At 62.2% G+C, this 25,599-nt stretch overlaps 8 protein-coding genes across 8 annotated transcripts; all 8 read right to left on the bottom strand.

Annotated features, from left to right (window-relative positions):
* Window positions 1–1,145: 1,145 nt before the first annotated feature.
* On the bottom strand, window positions 1,146–2,855 carry LMXM_14_1230 (hypothetical protein, unknown function; the record flags this gene model as incomplete). The annotated part of the gene is made up of 1 exon (XM_003873448.1): window positions 1,146–2,855. The coding sequence occupies one exon, from the start codon at window positions 2,853–2,855 to the stop codon at window positions 1,146–1,148; it is 1,710 nt and encodes a 569-aa protein (XP_003873497.1).
* A 2,111-nt stretch (window positions 2,856–4,966) lies between these two features.
* LMXM_14_1220 (conserved hypothetical protein) lies at window positions 4,967–7,774 on the bottom strand (the record flags this gene model as incomplete). The annotated part of the gene is made up of 1 exon (XM_003873447.1): window positions 4,967–7,774. The coding sequence occupies one exon, from the start codon at window positions 7,772–7,774 to the stop codon at window positions 4,967–4,969; it is 2,808 nt and encodes a 935-aa protein (XP_003873496.1).
* Window positions 7,775–8,740: 966 nt separating this feature from the next.
* On the bottom strand, window positions 8,741–9,526 carry LMXM_14_1210 (conserved hypothetical protein; the record flags this gene model as incomplete). Its single annotated transcript, XM_003873446.1, has 1 exon — window positions 8,741–9,526. The coding sequence occupies one exon, from the start codon at window positions 9,524–9,526 to the stop codon at window positions 8,741–8,743; it is 786 nt and encodes a 261-aa protein (XP_003873495.1).
* A 1,145-nt stretch (window positions 9,527–10,671) lies between these two features.
* Window positions 10,672–12,267, bottom strand: LMXM_14_1200 (putative phosphatidylserine synthase; the record flags this gene model as incomplete). Its single annotated transcript, XM_003873445.1, has 1 exon — window positions 10,672–12,267. The coding sequence occupies one exon, from the start codon at window positions 12,265–12,267 to the stop codon at window positions 10,672–10,674; it is 1,596 nt and encodes a 531-aa protein (XP_003873494.1).
* Window positions 12,268–13,006: 739 nt separating this feature from the next.
* Window positions 13,007–14,677, bottom strand: LMXM_14_1190 (conserved hypothetical protein; the record flags this gene model as incomplete). The annotated part of the gene is made up of 1 exon (XM_003873444.1): window positions 13,007–14,677. The coding sequence occupies one exon, from the start codon at window positions 14,675–14,677 to the stop codon at window positions 13,007–13,009; it is 1,671 nt and encodes a 556-aa protein (XP_003873493.1).
* Window positions 14,678–15,561: 884 nt separating this feature from the next.
* LMXM_14_1180 (putative poly(A) polymerase) lies at window positions 15,562–17,682 on the bottom strand (the record flags this gene model as incomplete). The annotated part of the gene is made up of 1 exon (XM_003873443.1): window positions 15,562–17,682. The coding sequence occupies one exon, from the start codon at window positions 17,680–17,682 to the stop codon at window positions 15,562–15,564; it is 2,121 nt and encodes a 706-aa protein (XP_003873492.1).
* Window positions 17,683–19,098: 1,416 nt separating this feature from the next.
* LMXM_14_1170 (conserved hypothetical protein) lies at window positions 19,099–21,405 on the bottom strand (the record flags this gene model as incomplete). The annotated part of the gene is made up of 1 exon (XM_003873442.1): window positions 19,099–21,405. The coding sequence occupies one exon, from the start codon at window positions 21,403–21,405 to the stop codon at window positions 19,099–19,101; it is 2,307 nt and encodes a 768-aa protein (XP_003873491.1).
* Window positions 21,406–24,043: 2,638 nt separating this feature from the next.
* Window positions 24,044–25,333, bottom strand: LMXM_14_1160 (enolase; the record flags this gene model as incomplete). Its single annotated transcript, XM_003873441.1, has 1 exon — window positions 24,044–25,333. The coding sequence occupies one exon, from the start codon at window positions 25,331–25,333 to the stop codon at window positions 24,044–24,046; it is 1,290 nt and encodes a 429-aa protein (XP_003873490.1).
* Window positions 25,334–25,599: the final 266 nt, after the last annotated feature.

Here is a 25,599-nt window from a genome sequence, read left to right as displayed (position 1 = left end):
AGTGACGTGGCGGCAGCGTAGCCGTTCACTATCGCGTTGGGAGGCTCTTGTGTGGTCTCGTCTTGGTTTCTGCTTCGCCTCAGCATGTACGCGGGAAGGGACGTAAGACGGCACGTCATGCGTGATCGCGGTGCGTGGCGATACATGAGAGAAGCGAGTGGGCAAGGAGGAAGTACGCGGCAGGCAAGAAGCGCACACGATCGCGAGTGGGCCACCTCACACCGGCCCACACCGTTCGGGTACGAGCAGACAGACACCCACACCACACAAAGGGGGGTGACGGGAGAGGCGCGCGCGCAGCAAAGATAAGCGGGCGATATCGTCTGCTCCTCTCCTGTTGCACACGTGAGAGGCACAGACGCCAGGCCACGGCAGACCCGCGAGGGGGGGCAATGAAACGATGGACGGGAGGCACACAGCCAAGAACAGCGCTTCAACACACACGCAGCGCGCCAATGCTTCCTCTGCCTCGCCAGCATGAGTGAGAAGCGGCGAGGAGAGGGCAGGGTCAGTGTAGAGGATCGATCTCGCCACCGGCAGCATACGTATAGTCGCATCATCCGACATGGCGAGTGTGTGCGATCGCGCCGTTTGCCCCGAGACCCATTTACTCACGGTGGCATGTAGGGGACGTATGTATACCTTTGTTGCGCACGCACCGAACTGCACGCCCACCCATCCCACCGGCTCTCCCGTCTCACGTGATGGAGATGCGAGCGGCGGCTCGATGGGGTGGGACCGATGCCAGCACGCCAGCCGCGAAATAGAAAAGACGGCCCGAGCGGGGAGTTCCAATGACAGCGTGACAGCAGAGCAGCAACAGCAAGGGAGCAGGGAGCATCGCGTGGTGTATACGATGCACGAGTATGAGCACTGGCGCCCGATGCCGGTACGCTTCCTCGGCTCTGGCCGTCTGGAGAAGAACTGTACAAGAACACGAAACGGGTGCGGATGAAGTCCCCTTACAGAGAGCGCGAAGGAGCAAGGTACGCGTGCACGGGTACCGACGCGGGGGGCAGGGCAGGGTGAGCGACTACAAGTCACGAGGGCTGCAGACGAATGTGTGGTACACTGAAAAGACATAGCGAGTAAGAGCTCAACTGATCATCACCGAAGGGCATAGTTTCGGCGTATCACCGCAGGGATCAGAGCCGCCGCAGCGTCATGACAACGCTGTCAGCACGCACCAAGTCACCAAACTCGCGCTCCAGTGTGTCGATTGCGTAGGTGAGGGTGCTCTGTGATGCCTCTGCAGGCGCCGCAGCGGTAACGGCAGTCGCAGTGCTCGAGGGACAACGACTGGCGCCATCCATCACCTGCATCCCTTCCCATTCCTCTTCGCTACTGTTGCTCCAGCCGTCGCATCCAACCATCGGCGCTGCTGCTCCTGGCGTAATGGATGCAGCTTTTGCGGTTAGCGCGATGCGGCCTTGCAGCAACGCCGGGTCGTCCAGCACGCGCTCCGCCAGCGGGAGCAGCGCATCATGCACTGCGTGGCGTAGGAAAATGGCCGTGGCCGCAGCGAACTGAATATGAGATGAGGGTGACGTCGCTGAAGGAGATGCGCGGGTGGGCGGTGCCGGGGATGGAAAGAGATGCGCTGCGACGTCGCGAACGGCCTGCACAGCCCCCGTGAGCTGCGCAGCGTGACTCAACCAGTACTGCGGTGGTGACGCAGCAGCAGAGAACACAAACCTCGTCAGGGCGGTGTGGAGGAAGTTGGCGACAGTGGGTAGAGTGGTTGAGCCGAGGTAGGCCGCCGCCTCAGCGAGGCCAATGTACCAGAGCGTTCTGTAGTCTTCTCTAGCGGCAAGCGAGGTGTGCATCGTGGCACCACCGGTGCTGCCACTACCACCAGCCGCAGTAGCAGCTGTTGACGCGGTTATGCTAGGAGACGTTCTCATGCTCTCAGGAGGGTTCAGTGCCGTTTCGGGAGACGGCGCTGATGGTGGAGTAGTCAGTAAGCCATGTGTGTGGCCGTGCTCAGAGACCAGGCTGCACCACCACCACAGACACTGCAACGAGCGCGTTTGCATCAGTGCGTTTACCATGAAGTGATGAAGAGCGTCTGCCGCGTCGGGGGCCGCGGCAGCAGAAGGATCACAGCTGTGAGCACGTGCACAACCCAATAGGCTGCGGAGTGCTGCAGAGGTGACGTCCAGCCAGCCAGCCGCACGATCGTCGTCCGCCAAGCGCAGCATTCCTCCGATCGAGGTGAGAAGACTGTAGCCGCAGTGCCAACCGATGTAGACGATCGCGGGAAGGCGCAGCACCGATTGGGCAGGGAAAAGAGATGAGGGGACGTCCGGGGCAGAGCCTTGCACGATAACCGTATCGGTTTCCGCTATGCCAGATACACCATGTGTGCGATCAGGGGACACCATGGAGGAAAGGGCGGTCTTCGTGACAGGGCCGAAGAGCTGCTCGATGAGTTGGCGCACAAAGGCTTCGTAAAAGAGGACAGGCGACACCGGTACGGCCGAAGCGGCACTGCTCGGCACAGTTGCGGCTGAAGACCACCTCACGCCATCAGCTCCACCCTCATGAGTAGCCGCAGCAGCGTCACGAGGCCGGACAACGTGCAGATCCACTAGCTCCTCCACCTCCGTCATCGTGGAACGCACATCTGCCAGCTCTGCGTCGTGCCACCCTCTCCAGGAGAGCGCCGCCGCACCGCTGACGTGACCAATTGACCCATTCCAAGAGCTCGCACTTGCCTGCGCAGCCCACGGCGGGGCACAGACCAGTATGTGGCGAGCTAAGGTCTGCAGGAGCGCATCGACGCGCGCGCTGAGTTTCTTCTCGGCAAGGTGTCGCTGCTCCGTGCGTGCCGCGCGCTCAATACGCAAGCGCATCTTTAACCCTGCACCAGCGCACACGCAGACGGCGGCAGGTGCGAATAGGAAGAGCAGCGCACCAGGCTGGTGTGAAGAGATGGACGAGTTCAAAGACGAGGCGGCAAAGGCGCAATGCGGGGATCTGACCCTTCCTGCGTCCAGGCGAAGTTGTGTGCGTGTCTCTGTGTAGCGGCCGTGTTGGTGAAGCGGATCCCTCGGGTGGCCGTCAGAATTTTGCAACGTGCCCTCCGTCTCCTGTGTGAGCTCCCAAGCAGATATGCATGCACACACACACACACAGAAAACGGTGTCTCAGGCAAAGTGCACCGGAGTGCGAGACGGGCAGACGGAGCGGCGAGTGCGGATGCGGATGCGGGAGGGAGGGAGGGAGGGCGGAACACGAGGAAAAAAAGGGCGGAGGCATGACACGTCGAAGACCATGAAGGCGGTGAGGGAAGAAGAGACACATCCCACATGATATCGCGCGACAACAACGTAGAGTAGCCGCAGTGTGTGTGGGTGGGTGTGTGTGTGTGTGTGTCTGCGGAAGTCGAAAACCAGACGCGCCAGCAGGTGACGAGTACTTTGTGACGGTTTTCTGTCACCTTTCTTGGGCAGGAGACACGAACGGGTGAACGTCGACGCCTCAACTGCACGTGACGGGCGAGACTCGCCACATAGCAGCACCGGTGGATTAGGGCAACGGTGGGGAGAAAGGGCGGTGCTTGTCTGCAACGTGCCCCTCCTCACGTGCACCCCATTACCCACACACACACACACAAGAGCGAGTCGTCAAGAAGGAATGTATGACTTGCCGTCGTTCTTTCCATCTGCATAAACCTATTCGAGATGAGCGTCGTCGTATTCCATACAAAGAGGGGAGGCAAAATACCGGAGAAACGCGTCTGTGCGCAGCACACCTTCGTCATCGCCATCGCTGCTGCCATCAGCACCACACACCCGTCTCCCCATTGTCGCAGCTACCAGTTTGGCTCAGCATGCCCATTCTCGGCCATGCAGCACGCGCTCAAACTCTGCTCGACGTCCCTCCCCCGCGCCGTCACAGGCTCCCCCCCCCATCGCGTGGTGCGAAGCAGCGAAGGGCGCAGGCTCCAGCAGTGCGCCGACTCGGTCACCTGAGCACGGTCCCTGCGTCACCCTCTACGCACTACACGCCTCGCATGTCCCCTCACAGCCGCTCCCCCACTCCCACCGCACCCCATTGTGCCGGCCGCCACGTGGCGCGTCCTCCTCGGGGTGGCCCAGGCGCCTCACCACCAGCGGGCCGTGTGGGGGCCCGGTCAGATGCCTTCCAGTCACGCCGGCACTCTGCCCGCCGCACGGATGGCGCAGACGTGCCCACCGTGACGGGCCGCTCCGACGCGGCGCCATCCAGGACCTCGCCGCACCCTACGCTGTCGGCGCCTGACCCCGTCACCACCGGAAGCGGCGGCTCGGCATTGGCAGGGGTAAGGGGCGGCGGGGGCTGCCTGGCCTACCCCCACACAGCATGTGGGTAGTGGACCCTGGATGCCACACACTGACGTGCGCCCCTTCCTCCCCCTCACACACACAGACGCACTGCGTCATCGGGTGATCGAAGCCAGCGCAAGAGCGCGAGAAGTCTCTACTCGCTGCACCTCCCGCGCGTTGCATTACACAAAATCAGATGGCCAGGGGGGGGGGCGAGAAATAGAGGGAGGCGCATTGGCGATGCCCATCGACCGGAGGGTGGGGTCGAAGGAGAAAGACGGTAAGCGGCGCCCAGGGAAAAGCGCCGCCCCACGCCCACGCCGCGCGAGAGTACGAAGAGCGCAGACGGAAGTTGTTACATCACCTGTGGAATGCCACAGCAAAGGAAGCGCAGAAGCTAAGCGAAACATATATATATAGAACACCGAGAGACAGCGCACGCTCTCCGCCAGCGGAGCACACGCGGGAGGGCGCGAGTGCACTGCACAGCGCCCGCAGAGACGCTGAAGTGAAACATGGCAAAGCGATCGTTGAAGCGGAGAAAGGGAAAGTGGAGGCGGCGGCGGCGATGAACTACCGCACTAACCGAGACACACACGCATCACTGTACATGTCCACGACCTCGAAGACTACGGGGCGTGCTTTACGTTCCTAGTTTACATGGGTTCTATCGGAGGCAGCGGCTCGCTGTTGGTGCTACGGTGGAACGACCCTTCAGGACTGCCGGCTGAGCGCATGGAGGAGGTGGTAACGCCAGCGACGGTCCCCTGACCTCCACCGCCCCCCCCAGCCCGTGGCGGTGCATGCTGCTGCTGAATTGTACGAGTGACGTTGTCCTGCGGGTGGTTCTGCGGATTGCGGTTCAAGAAGGGGGTCATGGTGGCCGGCAACGTTCGAGGTCGCATGTTGTCCATTGGCCGGTTGCAGCCAAGGCAGCGAAAGCCTTTGAACCCAGTCAGTCCATCTGGCGCGCCAGCGCCTCCGCCGATGTTCGCCTCCGACATCCATCCTTGCAGGTTCGCCACATCCTGCTTTGTTGCCTTGCCGTCAATCATGTCGCGCAGAATGCCGAGCGACTTCTCTAGAGTGTCGATGAGGCCTGCATTCGTTGCGTTCAGCACCTGCTCCACCTCGCGCATCAGCCGCTCCAGCGCGTTCTCCACGTAATCGCGCTCAGCCTTGTTCGCCACGAGGGTGGCGTCGGCTTTGCAGTGGTCTAGTCGCTCGATACTGTCCCTCAGATCCTTGGCATCCTCGCCGCTCAGCCCGCCACCGGCGAAGCGTGTATTGTACGCCTCCTTCAGAGCGCTCAGCTCACCCTGCAGCTCGCGGAGCATGTTCTCCATCGCCGCGCTCGCCCTACCTCCCTCGGCGTTGTTGAGGTCACGGTGTTGCGCGTTCAGCAGCTCCACAAGTTCCCGCAAAGCGTTGAGCTCGTCACGCAGCTTGTGGAGGGCGCCGCGGTCAGCCTTGCTCTCGCTGATGCGTTCGATATTCGCCTCGGCACGCGAGATGCGCGAGGCCAGATCGGACATCGTCGCCCCATCGCTGGCGCCCATGCTGCTGCAGTGCTGTGCCTTCTCGAGAAGGGAGTCGTCCGGCAGCTCGGTGCGGTTCGCTTTCACCTCGTCCAGTCGGTATGCCTCCTTCTGCAGGCGGTGCAGCTGGTCCTGAGCGGATTCCACCTCAGCCTCCACCGACCGCAAGCCCTCGTTCAGCTTGCGAATGTCATCCGTCCAATCCCGCTGACCCTCCTCCGCCGCGAGGAGCTCAGCAAGCTGCTTCTCCAGCCCCTTGACGGCGCCCTGAAGGGCAGCGAACTGAATAGCATTCACCTCCACGGCGCCATCGCCGCCGGTGCCGTCGCCTACCGCAAGCACGTTCGCAAACTGCTCCTGCAGCATGCCCTGGCCGCCCTCCAACGCACGAACGCGCCGCTCGAGCTGGAGCAGGCGCTCTGAGAGATCGGCGGCACTGCGCAGTGCGTCCACGTCGTCATCCGTGAGACCGCGCGCCACGCGCAGCTGCCTCTTCAGGTCATCCAGCTCTTCCTGAACCTGATTGCTGCGGTGTTGCGTGTGCTGACGAGCGTCCATGATGTCGCCCTCAACGCGGGCCAATCGCCGAAGCAAGCCATCGAGCCCGTCGCTGTCTACTACCCCACGAAGCCGGCTAGTCGCGTCGTCCGATTCCGGGCGGTTAGTGCGCAGTAAGTCAACGTCTTCGTGCAGTCCCTTCATCTCCCCCAAAATCTCCGCCACGACGCGGTTCAGGTAGGCGATATCCTCCCCGTCGCGGCGGAGCTTGTCAAAGACAGACGGCAGTGTCGCCGGCGAGCCTGTTTCGGAGGTGCCTCCGGCGCCAGTCGCAGCGCGAGCGGAGGCGCGCCGCGCCGCACCGGCTGTCATCCGCTTCTCGGCATACATGCTTGGTCGGCGTAGCTGCTGCTGGACAGATGGTACGGGCTCCATGATAGGCGCGGTCGTCTCACGGTGCTCGCCGGCATCCTCGCCGCCAGTCGCCGCCGGCCACATGGCAGACGAATCACACGTTGTCTGGGGCGGTGACGCAGCGGTGGGGGCGTCCTGCAACACAGAGGAGTGCCGGAGCTGTGGGAAGGAGGCAGACGAACGAGCCTGAGGTTCGTAGGGGCCGTCCACAATGGACACACCACGACGATGACGCGCAGTGCCGCCAGCGGACGTGGGCGACGGGCTTTGCAAGGCCTGAGTGCCGGTTTCACCGCCACCAAGGCCGGCCGCATGGTCGCTCTCTACGCGCTGGCTAGCATCGCGGGAGTCACAGAAGGCAGAATGCGGCGCCTCCACTACCAGCTCGAGTGCCTCGTGCGCCTTGCTCAGGATGATGTCGCCCACGGGCACCGACGACCCCGAAGTCTCCACGGCGTCCTGTTGCCTCTGCGAGGTGGCGGCGCTGCTGGCGCTTGCGCCGTGTGCAGAGGCCACTATTCCAGAGGCGCCGGGACCACTAGCGGGCGAGTGAGCGAGGGGAGTGGCGGCTGACTTGCCGACCGTGCTCAGCGACGCGTGGGACGAGGCGCCGGCCATTGCCGCGGCAGCGCTGCTCTGGTGCTTGCGAGCCGCGTATATCTCGTCGATGGTGTGCCGACCCTGCTCGGCGTCTTCCTGCAGCTCGCCTAGTAGCTCGTTGAGCCGCGACATCTCTTCCCATAGGGCTGCGTGCTCTGCCTCGGCGTCCTTGTTCTCCTTGTTGCCGTTACGATCAGTCGCGGAGGCCTGAGCGGCGGCTGCCGCCTCCAGCTCCGCCACGTTCGACGTCAGCTGAGCAATGTGATCGTTCTGAATGGCGTTCTCCTTCTCCAGGCACGCCAGCCGCTGAAGGATGTCTTTGATAGTGAGCTGCAGAGGGAGGAAGGTGAGGCCGACGTCAATAAGCTTCGACAGGTCGACCTCAACCTCCACATCCTGCGTCTGCACCGACATTGGCCTTGTCCCTGCTCTCGTCCGTCTGCCGCGCCTTCACAGCACACCCGAGGGCAGAAGACGGGGCGAGCACGCGGGGGAGCAGCAGGAGCTTGCACCGCGCAGGGCTGCTCACAGTCAACGTATGAGCAGCGAAGGGAAAAAGCGTCTCGCCTTCCCTGTAGAAAGCCGAAAAGGGGAGCGGAGCTGTCTTGGCGGGCACGACGACGAGCAGGAGGCGGAAAGCGTCAAGGAAGAACAGCGTGGGATGAGGGGGGTGAGGGGCGCCGAGGCTCAGTCTTCTCTCGCGGCCAAACGTAGAGTCATTCTTGCAAGAGAATGCGACAATGAAGCAGCGGCGGGGGTGAGTGGGTGGGGGGGGGGAGGGGTCAAAGCAGCGAAAGATAAGTGAGCAGCGGAGAGGGTGGGGCGAGGAGGGATGGATGGAGTGAGGAAGAGAGAGGGACAACCGTCCATCAAGGCCGGGTAGCCACCATCTGCCACCGCAACGGGCGTGCACCGATGCAAAGGGTATAACAGTGTGTAGAGGGGAGAATGGGGAGGGAGACACGTTGAGAGCGAAGCAGGCACGGGCCCACGGGCTCACCATGAGTACTTCACACGCCCTGTACCCCTTCGTCACGTCACACCCCGCTCCTCTGATATCGCAACTTCCTCAACGATTTCCGTGCTCTTGCCGTGTGTTCGTACGCTCACGCATGTAACAGCATGCTCCTCATGTGAATTCATTGCCTTCCTTGGCGTCTCTCTGCATACTTTCATCCCCGTTCGCTGCCGCCATGTCACAGCGATCCCGCCGTCGCACTCGAGTGCGACAACAAAGCGACCCACCCTCTGCACACGGACACAAACATGCACGTACGCATGCACACGCATCAACACCATCATCGTCAGCACCAGAACTTCGTTAAAAAGGGTATGAACAGTCCTCTTGCGCGTACGCACACACGCACAGCCGTATGCACTTCACATCCGGATGCGGCGCGGCAGCAGCTCCCGCACATCCTCCGCTGGCACTAATTCCTTCATCACAAAGTCGCGCAGACGGTACAAACCCGTTTCGTCTTGAATGCGCAGGCTGTTGCACGTGTCGAGCCATACGTAGTTGTCTGCATGCATCTTCGCCTTGCTGGGGGTGTCGTCGATGAGCACTGTATTCTGCGGCTGCGCGATAGACGGAAACTGCGCAAACACCTGAGACAGGTCCTTCACTGTGGCGTGGTTGTCATCGCTGACGGCCGCGTTGAGGCGACGGAAGTCGTCCACGCGCGTGTGCTCGCGCGTCCAGACAAACTCAAAGTGAATCCGCTGCGGCTGAGAAACGTTGATGGCGGCGGCCGCCGCACGCTCCTCATTCGCCGCATCAACTCCAGGCGGTCGCCGCTTGGGCAAAAAGCGTCCACCGCGCCCGTTGCTGGCGGAGGCCGCAGCTCCAGCGGACGCGCTGGCTGCCCCCTGCGTCGACGGTGCTGCCGTGGCGGCTCCTGCAGCACCCTGCAGCGTCATGTTCGACCCAAACACCGCATTCACGAGCGGATGTGTGTTGCGCGCAGTGGTGGAGCTCCAAATCGCGAGGCGGCAGTGCTTCTGTAGTTCGTTAAGAACATCGACCATGTGGGGGCGCAGCCACACCTTCACCAAGCCCACAGTCAAGTCTGCCGCTGGCATACCCTCTGGGACGTTGCGGACATGGATGCGCTCCACGAGAGTGCCACGGAGGCCGAACACGAGCAATGGCTTCAATGCCGGCATGGCTGGTTATGTGTGTCTCGATGGTGCGAGTGCGTCCTGACAACGCAAGTGCGCGTCAGCAAAAAAAAAGAGAAAGGCCCCGACGCAGAACGAGCGCTGCAGTGAAAAGAAGAGGAGTGTGGAGGGCAGCGGTGACACATGTATGGTACAGCGAGCCGCCGGTGCGGACTCCGGCAAACGAGTCCGCGGCACGCGCTTTGCCCTCACGGCATGGCATCTGTGCCGACAGGCAAACGTCGTCATGCTTGAGGAAGAAGACAGCTTGAGTCCCGCATGTTCACCTGCGTCATCCCCAAACGCCTTCCAGCGACGATCAGAGCACCGAGCGCTCGTACCGTCACACTTTAGACGCACGCACACACACCAATGCAGCGGGATGTCTGCACTCTTACGTTAGCGACTCATGTGACGACCAACCAGTAAAGCACATGAAGTCAAGTACACGCCCGTCTTTCACCGAGCCACTTTACCACGAACACGCTAGCATGCACACATATACATGGATAGGTATTTTTATATATGGATATACAACTGCACACAGCAACAGCTCACCGAGCTCGGTCGCACCACGGCTGCGTCAAGGAGCCGACCCAACCAGCCCCGTTGGGCGTCGTTCGGCCCACTGCAATACCGCTGCACACGGCGCAGACTAGGCCCAGGCCTACACGCCACATCACCGCCACCCAGCCAAAGCAGAACAACAGGAGGTGGAGGCATATACTTGTTGAGTCGCCGACGCGATTCGTAGTGCGCTGGTCCAAGCGTGATCACCACCGCACGCGTCTCTGGCGCAGCGCGCCAGCCCAGACCTGCTTGCCGGTGCCAAGAGTCCGTGAGCCGCAATCCGAGGGACGGCTGTGCAGGCTGCTCGGCCTCCCAGCAAGGGGGGGTGGAATACTGGGCCCTGATGATGCCAGGGCGAGACGGTCCCGGGATCATCAGGGAGCAAAGTCGAAGCAAAGAAACACAGCTCCAACGGGGGAGCGTAATATGAAAAAGAGAGAAGGAAGATGGCGCAGACGCAAGCAGCTTGCATGGTCCATGCACACCCACGCGCGCGCATGCTCACTACGCAACCTGCATGTGAGCTGCCCGTCCTTCCTCCTGTTTGCCTGTCGCCCTCTCCACCTCTCGCTTTGCCAGCGCTAGCGCCAAAGGAAGATGTACCGCTCGTACGGCGCCATCGCCGACTCGAACGCCTGCCGACCAATCTGCAGATCGGGCAGACCCATCAGGAACAGCGCCAGCACACACACGGCAGCCGCGTAGAAGAAGAGGTTCACGAGTAAGTACGCCGCACCGCGACGGCGATTGCGCTGCTCCAGTGACAAGACACCAAAGTACAAGACCAGCCAAATCCCAAACGCGGCGATGGCGACCATCCAAGGTACCGCGATGTGGGTAGGCATGACTGCGTCTTGGAAGTATTGTCCCTCGATGGCCATCTTCGTGATCCATATGGTCTCCATGCCCATGCCGAGTATCGCCACCCACGCCGTTGTGCCGATGCGCTTGATGCGCGGGTTTGTCATGTACTCGTACAGCTCTCGCAGGCACGAGGTGGCGAGCAGCGCCCACAGGGCCAGTCGACACGTCACGATGTGATGCGTTGGCGCCATATGCAGGATTGCCTTCATCGTGAAGCAGTTCAGTTCCTGCAGCAGCATCAGCAGGAGGATGACGGTGACCTGGGAGAAGCGGGTCGGGCTCTGGAAGATGTTCCAGTTGTAGCGCTCGAAGCTGCGCGGCCCCAGCTGCCCAAGGAGCCGCTTCGCCTTTCCCTTCGCGGTTGGGATCTCCTTGAGAGCGATCCACCTGTACTGCTTCGCGTTCAGCTGCCGCAGCAGCCACATCCCTACCAGCATCCCGCCCGCGTTGCAGATCACCACATCGAGTACGATGTGATCCCACCAGCACTCGCTGAAGTTCGGCAGCACGTGCTGAAACGTCACCTCCACAACCTCGAAGCCGAGCGACACGGCCGTCACCATGCGCCAGTCCCGCAGTATGAGCATCTTGATGACGTAGCCGAGCGAGTGGGCGAGGATGAAGACGTCGAAGGAGGTGTGGACAAAGAACCAGGGGTCCTCCTCGGTGCTCATGCGGCAGTCTTGCGCGTAGGTGTGCTCTGGCAGTTTATTCCACAGGGAAGCATCGTAGTAGCCCATTATCCTCCGCACCGTCTCCAGGTCCTGAAATATCATAAAGGTGAGGAACACCAGATAGAGAACCCCAAGCGCCAGGACGGCGCGCCACACAGCCGGGTGGGGGCGTACCATTAGGGAGTCCGGAAGGTGTACCGCACCAAAGCCAATGAAAACAAAGGCGGCAGCGGAGAGGCCAACCTTCACCTTCGCCGCCACCCCCATGTTGGGGTAATAGTAGTAGCGCAACATGAGCAAGATGGACATGAGAATGCTGACTAGTATGAAGACAGTATGGGGGGTGTAGGCGCGGTCGCTAAAGTCGAGCTCGCGCGCCCACGGGCTGGCTGGCTTGAGCAGACGGTCCGTCCGATGCGTCGACGACACAGACTCAAGCGGGTGATCCGTCAACTGAATGGTCAGCGGGGAAAGGCAAAGCGTGGGGTCCTTCTTGCACGTGTTAGTACTCCCGTCACCGCCGGCACCGCGTTTCTCCGACGACGACGGGGGTGTGGCACCATCCGGACCGCCCTCCCCCCTGCCCGCCGCAGGCTGGTCTTCGGGGTCCGCCACTCGGTCATCCTGACCCCGATGCATGCTTGTGCGCCAATGGCAGTCCTGTGTGATGCGCTATATGTGAGTGTAGGTGGAAAAGGAGAAGATGGGGATGTGACGTGGGAGGCGCCAACCGTGTAGCGTCAGCAGAGCGAAAAGACGTCGAAACGTGCGAGTGCGTGATGGAGGGAAGGGGGGAGGGCTGCGTACATCTGCGGAATGGCGCAGCGGCCGTGAACGCGCTGAAGACTCTCGTGGTTCCCCGCCAAGCCCGCTGCGACGAAGCTGTTCGTAGCCCTCACCAGCCACCCGTAAGGGAAAAGGAGGCACGCACGCGCACACGCTCGTCCACATGCACGTACATATATACATGCATACCTGCCGGCGTAGAAGAAGTCTTTTCAAAGCATATGCGGGTGTGGTGGGACGCATGCACGCGCCCAGCACTGTGCAACGGATCCACCCTGGCCGGAGCGGCTACCCGCTCGAGCACACCGCAGGAAAGACATCAAGAAGCAAATCGGGATAGAGCGCCGTGATGAGCTCGGCTGCACGGCAGCGGAGGGGAGAGTGAGTGAGGGAGGTTGCATAGAGAGCGACAGTCATGAGCTTGCTCAGCGAAGCCCAATAGTCATCTACGAGGAGGCGGCCGCCGCCTCGAAAAGCTGCCTGCAATGGCCCCCTCCCCCCTCCCACCCACCCACACACACACGTACCCAGCATCCACCCACGCATGTTTCGTCACCTTGTGTCTCGCGCGTGAACCTCACTGTCCACTTGGTCACTGCCGGGTAGCAGGAGATGGCCCAGAGGCGTTGACGATGAAGGGTACGCGATGAATGAGCTCAGTCGCTCGGATACCGCGTGTGCCACGCCCCTTCTCGGCGGCCACGATATCTGCAGCGACCCCGTGCACGAGAGCCCCTGCACAAGTCGTGTCGAAGGTGTTGTGCATTCGTTGCGCGGCAAGACCTGCCAGCAGCCCAGTCAGCACATCACCCATGCCACCGCTTGCCATGCCGGCGTTTCCGGCATCCACGATTGCCGTCTTCGCGCTGTCGTGGCAGTGCACAATCGTGCCAGGGCCCTTGAGGAGACAAGTCCCACCCAAAATGGCGGCAAGGCGGCGAGCCGCGGCGAGGCGGTCCTTCTCCACATCTGCGACGCGGCAGGCCAACAGACGGGCCGCCTCACCGGGGTGCGGCGTGATTATGCTGTTCGGAAGCATCGGCAGGTGTTTACCGGCGCCGGCAGCAGCAGCAGCACCTTCCTTGCCATGAAGGCGGCCTGCGAGAAGGTTCAGCGCATCCGCATCCAGCACCAGTGTCTTGTCCTGATGCACTTCAGCGTGTCGCAGAGCAGCGGTCAAGGCCGCCTGTCCATACGCACCAGTGCCAAGTCCAGGCCCGACCGCCAGCGTAGAGGCCCACCCGAACGCCTCAAGCATCTGCTGCTCCAGCTGCCCGCCCGTGTCCGTCTCCACGGCTGTCACCATTGCCTCTGGGCAGCGCGTCAACAACGGTGCTACGTACTCAGGGCGAGTCAGCACGCGGGTGAGCCCGGCTCCGACCGTCACGCAGGCCTCGGCCGACATGAGAGTGGCACCCCCAAAGCCGTGGTCTCCGCCGACAAGGATGACCTTGCCACAACTGCCCTTGTGTGCCAACGCCGACCGCCGAACGCCGAAGTACTCGTAGACGTCGTCCAGCGCCACGCGGCGGCACAAGGCCGCTCTCATCCGCTCCGGCGCCGCCATCCAATCCTCCAAGCCGAGGCTGCGGTAGTGCAGCTGCCCGACATAGTCCTTTGCCTGCCCTGTGAGCAGCCCAGGCTTCAGGCAAATGAAGGTGGCAGTGTGATCCGCCCTCACGCACGCGCCGGCAGCCTCCCCAGTTTCGGCGTTGAGACCGGATGGGATGTCGATAGCCACCCGCGGCACCGGGAGACCGTTGATATGCCGGATGACATGCTCGTACTGCTCTCGAGGGGGACCACAGATGCCGGTGCCCAGCAAGCCGTCCACGATAAGGTCGACGTCGGCGGGTAGCTGCAACGGTGCGCCGGGGTTCATCGTAGTCTCGGTGCCGCCGACCGCCTGCCACGCATGCTGAGCATTTGCCGCCTCCGTCGGAAACGGCTTGCTGTGAGGCATGCACAACACCGTCACCATCTTCCCAGCCTCTCGGGCGTGTCGCGCGATGACGTAGCCGTCACCTCCGTTGTTGCCTGGGCCCACCAGGATCAGCCAGTGTCGCTGTGAGGTGTAAAGGTTAGCAAAGACGTCGTACGCCGCGCGGCCCGCGCGCTCCATCAGGCAACTGAGATCGATGCTCTGACTGGCGGCTGCCGCCGGCTCGGCATCGCGCAGCCATGCCGCGCTCCACACATAACGGCGCAGCACCTGCTCAAGCCCGGTGACGACGGTACAACGCTCAGAAAGTCGACTCAGCATCGCTGCAACCCGATATACAAAGGGGGGAAGGCGCGCGTGCGTTCGAAAATAGGCGCTGCTGAGCGAAGCGCACTACACATGCATGACGGTGTATACCAGGTATGCCTGTCCGCACTGCCATGCGCGACTCCGTGTATAGAGAGAGCGACTGCAGACTGGCGAAGTATGGGTGGTGGGGAGTGCAACGTGTCACCGGGCCCTCGATATTGGCCAGCTTCTTCCGTAACGCCGGTACGTGCAGTAGACGAAGAAGAGGGAGCGTGAGTGGCGTGTGTGTGTGTGCACGAAGCGTCGGAGACGGTCAACGACAGCGGGGGTCGGGGGATGGAATGAAGGTGAAGATAGAGAGGTGCGTTGACGCACATGTGCAGAAAAAGAGGCACGCAGTGCTGCCAATCACATGCACGCGTAGTGACACACCCCGTGCACACGTACAACCGCGGTACAACGGAAGTGGGTGACAAACTCGTAGGAAGTGCATGAATGTGTGCGCGCGCGTGCAGGGGGTGATGCGGCAAAGGAGAAGTGGGGACGTATGCGTCCACCATGGTCGCCGAAGCAGCGGCGATGCGACTGGCCGCACAGAGAGGCATGACGAAGTCGTTCGAGTCTTGTTGCCTTTGTGAGAGCCCTCGCCTAGCTCTCCGTCGCTGTGCCCCCCTCCCCCCTCGGGGCAGCACGCTCGGCCGTGCATCAAGTCACTCCTTTGTTCCTTCACAGCAGTCCGTTGAATTGGCACATCGTCGACAGCTTGTCGTCCTTACTACGTGCGCCCAGAACATGCGCCAGAGCCTCTGGCACCGCATCAGCCACACACGCACACACCATCACAGCACCATTTTTTTGCCTGTTTATACGCACTGCTTCATCGGCGCTGCGTCCACTTAAAAGTCTAGGCCAAGCGCCTGCTCGATGTCGTCGGCGTCTTCCTCCGCCTGCGCACTGCCAGCCGCACCGCTGCCGCTGCCGACAGCTGTCGTTAAGGTCTCTGCCTTGGCTGCCACAGTAGCAGGGCCATCGGTGCCGTACTGATCTCGTGTGCGCTTACGCGCGTGGCTGTCGATACTCGACGCTGCGCCGTTACCTGCACCGCCATCGTGAAGGCCGCGACTCGTCTCGCTCGCCGAACCGTCAGCCGCACTCGCTGTCGTGCTGGTGGAGCCGCCCGCCGCCGTGCTCGGCTTCGACGTTGTCGTCGGCGCCGTCGATGTGCCGTCGGGTTTTGCCGCGTGTGCAGACGCGGTCGTGTTGCTGTTGTTGTGCGCCTCTTCCGCCTCGCTGGAGCTCCACTCCTCCTGCGCCGCCGCCGTCTCCTCCACGTACCCCGCTGCTTCCTTGACGAAGGTCGGGATGCGCGCCATGTCCACAACCGTTATCACTGGCAGCCTCGTGACGCCCTCGCGGTACTGGCGAAGCTCGCGAACGACCGTGTGGAAGGTGCGGATGGCGGGCGCGAGGTCGATCTTGGCCGAGGACACCTTCGTGTCGACAGTCATGCCAATGAAGTAGTTCGCCGTGAACCACGTCGGACCTGAGGAGGCGCTGCTATCCTTCACGTTGAGGCTACCAGGGAGAGAGCTGCCGCCGTCGCCAACCTGGCCAGAGTTGCGAGAGCCGACGCTGCTGCGAGTGTGGCTCGCCGCGCCAGTGGCTTTGCTTGTCAGTCGCGTCCGCAGGTGCACTTCCTCGGGGTCCTCGAACCGGTGCGGGTTCAGGTGCAGACGAAGCTGGCGGTAGTCCTCCAGCGTGTGTCCGCGTGATGAGGCGTTGCCGGCCCAGAGGATACGTATGCGCGACTCCACGCCGTCAGCGTAGGCCTGGTAGTGCTCCGCATCGCTGCATGAGACCTTGATCTGCAGGTAGTGCTGGAACTTGCCAAAGAACGGGGCAGGCTCCAACACACGCGACCAAACTCCGAACGGGCCGAACTTCGCCTTCGCCTCCGCCGCGCTCATGCCGAGGTCCTTGCTAAGCAGATCGTGGCCGCGCTGGAACTCGTCGCAGAGCTGGCGCAGGTTGGTGAGAGTAACATTGTAGCAGGTATTGCCATATGGCACCGCCGGCGTCAGCACCGGGAAGAGTGCCATCGCATCCGACTTGGACTCCCGCGGGTCCCAGCCGCGGCCGAGGTGGGTGCGGGCCCGCATGGACTCGGTGAGGTAGATGGCGCGGTTCTCGGTGCCGGTCTCGTGCGGGTTCGGCTTAAACCACGTGTGGTATGTGCGGAAGAAGCGCGTGATCATACCGGCGGCGTTCTGGTTCGGATAGCACTGGCACACAAAGGCCGTGAGGATGGCCCAGCCAATGCCGGACGGGAAGCCGAAGGTGTTGCTGTAGATGGACCTTGCCTTGCCCCACGCCTTCACGAAGCGCAAGGTTTGGCGGAAGACGGCCTTGTTCGGCACGAGATCCATGATGTTGTGTGCCACTCGCACGGCGTTACAGCTCAGCACGGACTGTTCGTCGAGACCCTGCAGCAGGTCATCCGTGATTACCTCCGGTACGCGATCCTGCCGGATCGACCCAAACGAGAGATCAATGTCGATGCCGTCGCACACCATCGCTATGATCGGCACGCGAGACTCACGAATGCAGTGCAGCTCTGTCACCCACGGCTCGCCCTTCAGCCGTGGCGCCAGCGTGTTGAAAAAGTGCTCGCGGGTGATGCGACTGGGGGCAATCAGCACCATATCAATATCGCTGCCAGAGGTGTGCACGTTGTATCGGTAGGAGCCAGTGGCAAAGATGCGGCCCTCGACTTGCGCCGCCGCCGCCTCTGGCATGCGGAACTCCGTGATCATTGTGTGGCGAATCCATACTCGCACCACGTTGACGATGCGCTCTAGCACCGACCGTCGCCGGTTGGACTCCTCCTCCGGCTCAATGCGGGTGATGCACCATTCGCTGAGGGACACGTCGTGCACCACCTCCCCACCCTTCGGCCCATCAGCCGAGACGATCTTCTTGGCCAAGAAGTCCTTGTCCGTCGCGGTGGCCGACGCCATCCGTGACACAGAGAGGCGGGAACAAAAAGAAGGGAGAGAACAACACTGTGTAGGGGGGAAGCAATCCGCCGCCCAGATCCGCCGCGCCTCGACTGGGCGCTCTCTGGGTGGGTGGGTGGGTGTGCGTGAGTTGAAGGGGACTTGGTATCCACAGAGAGCAAGAGGGCGGGGCGGGGCGGGGGGGAGGGGTCTATGGCAGCACTCTTACACAGACGTTATCGGCCCTCCCCTGTCCGGCTTCTTTTCGGGTGATCAGACCAACCGACAGAGAGCCGCGGCAAGCAACTGTTGAACGAAAGGTGGGCGAAGGAGGCACGTCGCGTCAGACGTCACCACCCCCTCCCAGTTTAAAGGCAGGCCTCGCTGCCCGGTACACGACGGATGGGACGTTCTGCGTAATCGCGATCAGCTGTGACCTCGGCTGTGGTATGTGCGAGGTTGACGGGCAGGCACCAAGAGGGAGGAGAGGAGGGGAGGGGGAGGAAAGGCAGCGCACGTGAGCAGGGTGACGCGAACAAGTCGGTGAACCGACACACTGTGCACGCAAAGGCGAGGAGGAAAAGAGAGGGCAGGGGGGCAGCGTGGCGCAGAACACATAGCAAAAGGCGAGGGCATTCTTGGACATGGCGGCAGGCAGGCAAGGCTGGCGGTGCACACAGAGTGAGGGCGCAGGAGGAACTGAGGCGATGCGCGTCCGTCTTGCCCCACACAGACACACGCCATGAGCGGGTAGCGTGGCGCTTTTCATGTGCACAAGTCATGCTGCAGGTAAGGGTGGCCGAGTCCTTCACTAGCACCCCGCATAGTGCCGTGTGCTTCCGCGTTTCGCGAGTGCGGGCAGCACTCCCCGCTAATAGCGGCACGTCGGTGCGCACGTTTGCGGTAACGGTGTGTTTGGATCTGACGGAAAGATGCAGGGGGCAGGAAACGCTACGGCAGCGCTTCGGTGCTTGAGCAGGAACCGCGAAGCCCATAACCACATCCGAGCATGTGAGAGGCGTGAGCGCGCACAGGGCAGGGAGCAGCAGCAGCAGCAGGAGCCCAAGCGAACACCAAGGCGCCGAGAGACGAGCACGGCAAGAGAAGAGAGACGGCAGCGTAGCGCTCCATCACCGCCAAGTTGCACCACATCAGAAAAGGCGGAGGGAAAAGGGCCGACGTACGGGCACACAGACCCACACGCAACATCCGACGCAGAGAGCAAAAGGAGGAAAAGAGTAGCGAGGTGAGCGCAGGCGTGAGCGGGAGCACCGCATCACCACACAAGCCTCGATAGACCAGTGCCCTGCTTCTGGGCGTAACGCGCAACACGCTCTGGTGGGGGAGCGCAATCTTCACCCCTGCAGCACCCAACGGCAAGCGCACGAGAAACAGTGCAGTACGCGTGTCTGCGGCTGTACTCTCCGTGGCACCCGTCTACTTTCGATCCAGCAAGATGTCCAGTGCACAGGGCTGCATCGTCAGGTTTAGCAGGTCCTCCATAATTGCCCGCGATGCTTTCGGGCGGCGGCGTGTAGAAGCGACTCGCATCGCACTCGCCGGTGAACTGCCAGCGCTCAGAGAGCTCGGACAAGACGTCGGAAAGCTTTGTGCGCCGCTGGCGCTGCCATGCATCGTGAGCTCCGCGCTGATGTCGGATATGGTGCTCGTGCTGGCCACCGTCGCCTCCACCAAAAGGTCCAGCACAGACTGCACGAGAGCCTCGAACAGCGGGGTGGGGTGCAGCAGCGGACAATGGATGGATGAGTGGCCTCGAACGGTGATGCCCACCGCATCGTTGACCGACACCTCGAGCGCGCTACTGTGCGGAGAGGCGATGGTGAACGGCGGCGGCGCAGGTGATGGCACCGGCGATACCGCAGCATCAGCCTGCAGTCGGTCACAGCTCTCATGATCACAATTCTCTGCAACAACGCCGTGCAACGCGACCGCGGCGCTTGCGGGGCAGCTGCTGGCTTGAAGTGACGTGTTACAACCGTTGGCAACGCCGCACATTGTCGCGGCGAGCATCGACTCGTCTGCAACGCCACCCGCAGCCCCAGCCTCAGACTCAACAGAGCCGACAAGCACCGAGTGAGAGCGTTGGGCCTCCCTCTTCGGGGACGCTGAGAGGCTCAACGCAGTGACGGCAGACACCACAGCGGGAAGGCGAGCGGGGACGACCCTGGGGCGGTTAAGGGGTACGCTGCCCGAGCTCGAGGTATGATGAGGCTGTCGCATCAGTCCGCAGACCACTACTGACTGCGGGCCTAGAGCGCTCTCGAGCCCCATCATAATATCTGCCGCCTGCACCAGCGTCACTTTTCGGGATGGGTCATAGCAGAGACCAATGGCATGGCAGTGCCGACACACGAAGCGGCGCAGCTCCCCGTAGCGGTCGGCGCCGCTGAGGTCGTAGATGTGCAGCACGGCCTCCGCTGAGAGGCCGCGGGCCAGCCGCACTGTCACGGCACGCCGCTCAAACCCAATGGTCGGGCGCACCACCATCTGGGAAGGCTTCTCGCCAAGGAAGGCGTGAGCGCAGGCTGACTTGCCGATACCACACGGACCCACAAGCGCCACGCGGATAGGGCTCGACAGCAAGATGCGCGCAGCGAGTGAAAAGGACGAAAGCCCTTCACACCGTGCCATCTCCTGCCGTCGCGCAAAGTCAAGGAACTGGGTGTAGTTGTACCGCGCATGCAACGAGATGACGCGCTTCGCCGCCTCGCTCTCCGAGAGCGCCGTGGCATCGTGAATCACCGGCGCACTCGGGAACATGTCATCTATCAAGGAGCTGCGGGCCACATTGCCCGAGGAATAGGTGTACCAGCTGGGTCCTCGCTGCTGCTGCATTCGAGACGCCGCAGCACGCGAGTTGAGCGAGGACAGTCGCGGTAGCTCGGCCTCCTGAACCCACCGCGTCATGTTGTACTGGTACCAGATGATGTTGTCACGGGACATGAAGTAGAAGTCCGCCGAGACAAGCGACACATTCACCAAGTCGCGCAGCGTCAAGAAGCTCATGACGTTGACGAGGAGGACGCGCTGGATCATCTTGAGCTCACCGCGGCTGCGGCGGCGCGGCTCCCCGTTTTCCTGCCGAGTAGACACCACCAGCTGGACCTCGTAGGAGCAGCTAGCACACACACGGCATGGCACCGCGGCTTGCGTGGATGGAGACAGAGATGACGGCAGCGTCGTCACCGCCGTCACCGTCGACGGGGAGGTTAGCGCGTTAGACGTTAGGTGGCCGTTTCCATCGTTGCAGACGTGCAGCGGGCCGGGGAACAGTGTAGTGCTGGACGCAGAGGACACATCGGCCCCCTGTGCCGCGTGGGCCTGTGATCCTCGCCGCATCCCGTTTGACGATGCACTGCCATCGCTCGCACACGCGCGGTTAAACTGCTGCGGCTCGGGAGTAGCAGCGGAGCTCATGGACGTGTTGGCCGTTGCCACATAGCTGACCGCCGCCGGCCCCTCGGTCGAGCTATTCGCCCTGTTCACAACGGCGGCCGGTATGTACACAAGGTTGTTGCAGCACGAGGAGCAGAAGACGCGTCCGCACATACGGCAATGATGCTTGCGGTTAAAGAGAGAGAAGCTGTTGCTGCAGTCCGGTGCCATGCAGTTCACCACGTGTGCATCCGGCACCCACTGGTCGAGGGGGATGCAGCGTACCTGCGACAACTCCAGGACGGGCTTCGCCAAGGTGGAGGATTGCACCACACCGGTGCCGCTCATCGCGCTCAAGTTGAGGGCCGAGTACATCGGCGATAGAAAGCTATCTGGTGCCCGCCGAGACGCGGACGCAGCCACAGACGCCGGAAGGCTGCTCACAGGACCGGCGCGGCTGAGGACGCCGACCCCACTTGATGTTGTCCGACCTAAGGTGGCCGAAAACGAATTTGAGGCGGGTTCCTCGTTCGGCAGCCCGTAAAGCACGTTCACATGCAACACAGGAGGCCCGCAGGCCCGTCGTTCGTGTACGTGGCTCGAGCATGGCGACGGCATTTCCCTCTCAGCGATGCCGCTGTACACTACGCGCGGGCGTTCATCCATCGTGGCACCAAGGCGAAACGGGACCTTGGTTGTCTCCGTCGTGAATCAAGACAGATGCCGTGAAGCGAGGTGAGGTGTGCCGTGAGTGGGCGCCCGCACGCAGACACCAGCCAGCGTCGGAACGCGACAGGCAAAGGACAGCAAGGGACGCGTGAGATGTGCTCACTTCGTTCGCAGCGCAGCTGTTTGCCCGCTTCCTTTTGGGGGAAAGGGGTTTGTGACCAGTGTGTGATGTCACCTAAAAAAAACGCACAGAAGTCGTCACAGCGCGTGCGCCGGCGTAACGCGCTGGCACATGCACGCAGGGATAAGAGGGCAGACGCGAGAGACGGATTTGGGGGTGGTGGGGGGGAGGGGAGCCACTAAGCGAGTGCACATCGAAAGCAGCAGACACGCGTGCAAGAGGGAGAGTGCGCCAATGGTGGCGTCCGCCCAGCAGGGGGAAGGGGAGGGGATTAGTGTATGAAGCCACAACGAGTCGAATTGGCTGTAATAGAGCTGCCACCGCGCTCTCCCTCAAAGACAGCGCGCACGAGGAGAGGAGAGGAGAGGGGCGTATCGTGAGTGGACGGGAGTAGCGAGGGGGGAGGGGGCGGTGACGATGGAGGGATGTCCGACTGGAGTAGTTGAGCAAGGACGCGTGGAGGCGAGAGTAGACAGCGAGAGAGAGAGACCGCACTGTCACGGATGCGCTCGTGCGCTGGGTGGCGTTCTTTATTCTCGTTACTTCCTTCACGCAGTCCTTCTCCGCGAAGCGTGATGGCGCTGCAGACGCGTACAGGAAGAGCTGCCACAGATGCGCGCGTGAGCGCATGTGCGGGTGGCAGACGAGAAGCAAGACGGTGACTCGCCGCACACGCGCACACAAGCCCAAATCATCCCAGAGTCACCAAGGAGTGGTGGTGATGGTGGCGGTATGTGTGTGTGTGAAGACAGGAAGGAGAGTGGCGAGGGGGTTGGAGGTGTAGAGACGGGACCACCTCGCAAACAGCGAAGAAGCGACGGGGCTTTTAGCAGCGGGATGGGCAAGGGAAGAAAATAGCAGAAGGGAATGGGGCAAGGAGGAGGTGGATGGGTGACGGGTGTGGCGAGGAGCGAGACGGAAGACACGTTTGGTATTTGTGGTGGGGGGGAGCACGAGGAACAAAAAGCCGCGATCACTCACGCCTGCACGATAGAGAGCGAGATAAGGAGGGCAGCTGTCTCGCAGTGGTCCTCGAGCTGACAAGCCGCTCCAGGGCGACGCGACGCGCGAGGAGCAGCGTTCGAAGAGTACAACGGGGATGCGGGAGGTGAGAGAAGCGGGGGAAGCCGAGTCGACGGCAGAACCACGATAAGCCCACACACTCACAGACACACGTGCGCACACACACGAGGGCGCTCCCCTTGATGTCTGCCCCGTTGTGTCCTTCCTTTTCTATTTTGTTTTGCTTTGGGGAGTCCCTTTCCCTCCGCCACCTCACACGCTGAGTCCTGCATGCGGTACTCGACACCCCGTTGCTTCTCCAACTACAGTACATCGGCTTGCCTCCATCTGGTTGCCATCACCGCTCGCACACACACACATGCGCACGCGCACGGAAAGAGAGCAGGCGGAGGGGAGAGAGAGGTGGAGGGGCGCAGGGCCGCGCATCCCGTGGCGCGCGTAGGCACCGGCAGGCTTCGAAGGAGAACGAGGGAGAGCCGGCAAGGCAGCGAGCAGGAGGAGCCGAGCGAGGCCCTGAGAGCGGCACGGTCGCCTGGGACCCTCGCCGCTTACCGCGCCGCCCACCGCCGACATTTGTGCGCAGCGCCAGCGAGTGGGGGAAAGGGAATCTTTTTTTCCAGTATGTCTGACCGCCTCGGCGGTTGGGAGAAAAGAAACAAAAGAAAATAGGAGGCAACCGCATACGCCCCGCAGCACGCAGGGGTGCGCGGGCAAGAATGGAAGCACACGCCCGCGCACGCCGCCCAGCGCCCCTCGAGGCACTCGACCAGCGCACACGCGCAGCGGGCACAACAGTGCCCACATACACACACACACACCAGACCGCCTGTTGCAGCTCGCCACGGCGCATCGCCTCGCCATCAGCACCCCCGACCCGCCCTCCTTCATCCACCGCGAGCGCACAAGCACGCACCAGCCGGGCAGCCGAGACGCCGCACCGTCCATGTTCTTTTCTTTTTTTTGATGGCAGGCGCTAGACCAGCGCCACACGAGTGCTGTGTATGCACCCCGCGACGCAGCAGCTGCACCGTTAGCGGAAGTGGAAAGTCAAGAGGGGCAGAAGAGGGGGAAAGAAGCTGCGCACGGCGGCGGTAGGTGCCCGGGAAGCACGTCTTACGCCCAGCCGGGGAAGCCGTACGCGGCCGCGGACCCGATCTCCTCCTCGATGCGCAGCAGCTGGTTCAGCTTCGCAGTGCGCTCGCCGCGACACGGCGCGCCAGTCTTGATCTGGCCGGTTCCCAGGCCCACGGAGAGGTCAGCAATGTACGTGTCCTCCGTCTCGCCGCTGCGGTGCGACACCATCACAGACCACCCGTTCTCCATGCACAGCTTCGCCGCTGCGATCGACTCGCTGATCGTGCCGATTTGGTTGATCTTCAGCAGCAGCGAGTTGCATGCAGACTTCTCGATCGCCATCCTCACACGCTCCACGTTGGTCACCGTCAGGTCATCACCGACGATCTGAGCCCTCCCGGCGAGTGCCTTCGTGATGGCCGAGAACTCGTCAAAGTTGTCCTCCGCGAACGGGTCCTCGATGGACACCAACGGGTACTCCGAGACCCAGCGCTCGTAGGTCGCCTGCAGCTCCGCCGCGGACACGTACGTCGGCTCGGGGTTCTTGAAGGTCAAGTTGTACATCTTCCGCTCCGCGTCGTATGCTTCGCTTGCCGCGCAGTCCATGCAGATCGCGAACTTGTTCTTGTGGCCAGCCTTCTCAATTGCCTCCATCAGGATCGGCAGCGGCTCGTCGATGTGCTTGATCGGCGGCGCGAAGCCACCCTCGTCGCCGACGTTCACGGCGTCCTGGCCGTACTTGTTCTTGATGATCACCTTGAGCGCGTGGTATACCTCCGAGCCCATGCGCAGCGCCTCGCGGAACGACGTCGCCTTCGTGGGCGCAATCATGAACTCCTGGAAAGGCAGCACGTTGCCGGCGTGCTTGCCACCGTTGATCACGTTGAAGCACGGCACAGGCAGGCGGATATCCTTCGTCCCAGCGAGAGCCGCGATGTACCTGTACAGCGGCACGCCAGCCTTCGCCGCAGCGGCCTTGCTGATCGCCATCGAGCAGCCCAGTATCGCGTTCGCGCCGAGCTTGCTCTTGTTCTTTGTCCCGTCCAGCTCACACATCATCTTGTCGAGGCCGGCCTGGTCCGACTCGTCCTTGCCCACAAGCGCCGGCGCAAGGATCTCGTTCACGTTCTTCACCGCCTGCATGCAGCCGGCGCCACAGTAGCGCGCCTTCTCGCCGTCGCGCAGCTCGCACGCCTCGTGCACGCCAGTCGACGCGCCAGACGGGACAGCGGAGCGGAAAACGCCGGCCTCCGTCATCAACTCGACCTCAACGGTCGGGTTGCCGCGGGAGTCGAGCACCTCGCGGGCGTGAACCTTCTGGATCGGCATGCTGACGGATGGGCAAAGCGGTTGAAGGAAGGGAAGATGTTGTTGATAAAGTCTGTTGGGGTGATGTGTATGACGTGATCAAAGGAAAAATCGAGGAATGCACAGGTGAGGTCGGAGATACAGCGTAGAGGAATAGTTGCTCAAGCGTTGCAGACTACGCGTGTGCGTGCGTGTGCGTTGCATCGATGCAAGGACAGAAACAGCGACCCCATGGGCAGCGGGTAGCGTAGGTGAGGGCGTTGAAGCGAAGAGAGATGGTGATAGGA

The sequence above is a fragment of the Leishmania mexicana genome, chromosome 14, assembly GCF_000234665.1.
Source record: "Leishmania mexicana MHOM/GT/2001/U1103 complete genome, chromosome 14".
Taxonomy (NCBI): Eukaryota; Euglenozoa; class Kinetoplastea; order Trypanosomatida; family Trypanosomatidae; genus Leishmania; species Leishmania mexicana.
This window is presented reverse-complemented; position numbering and strand designations above follow the sequence as displayed.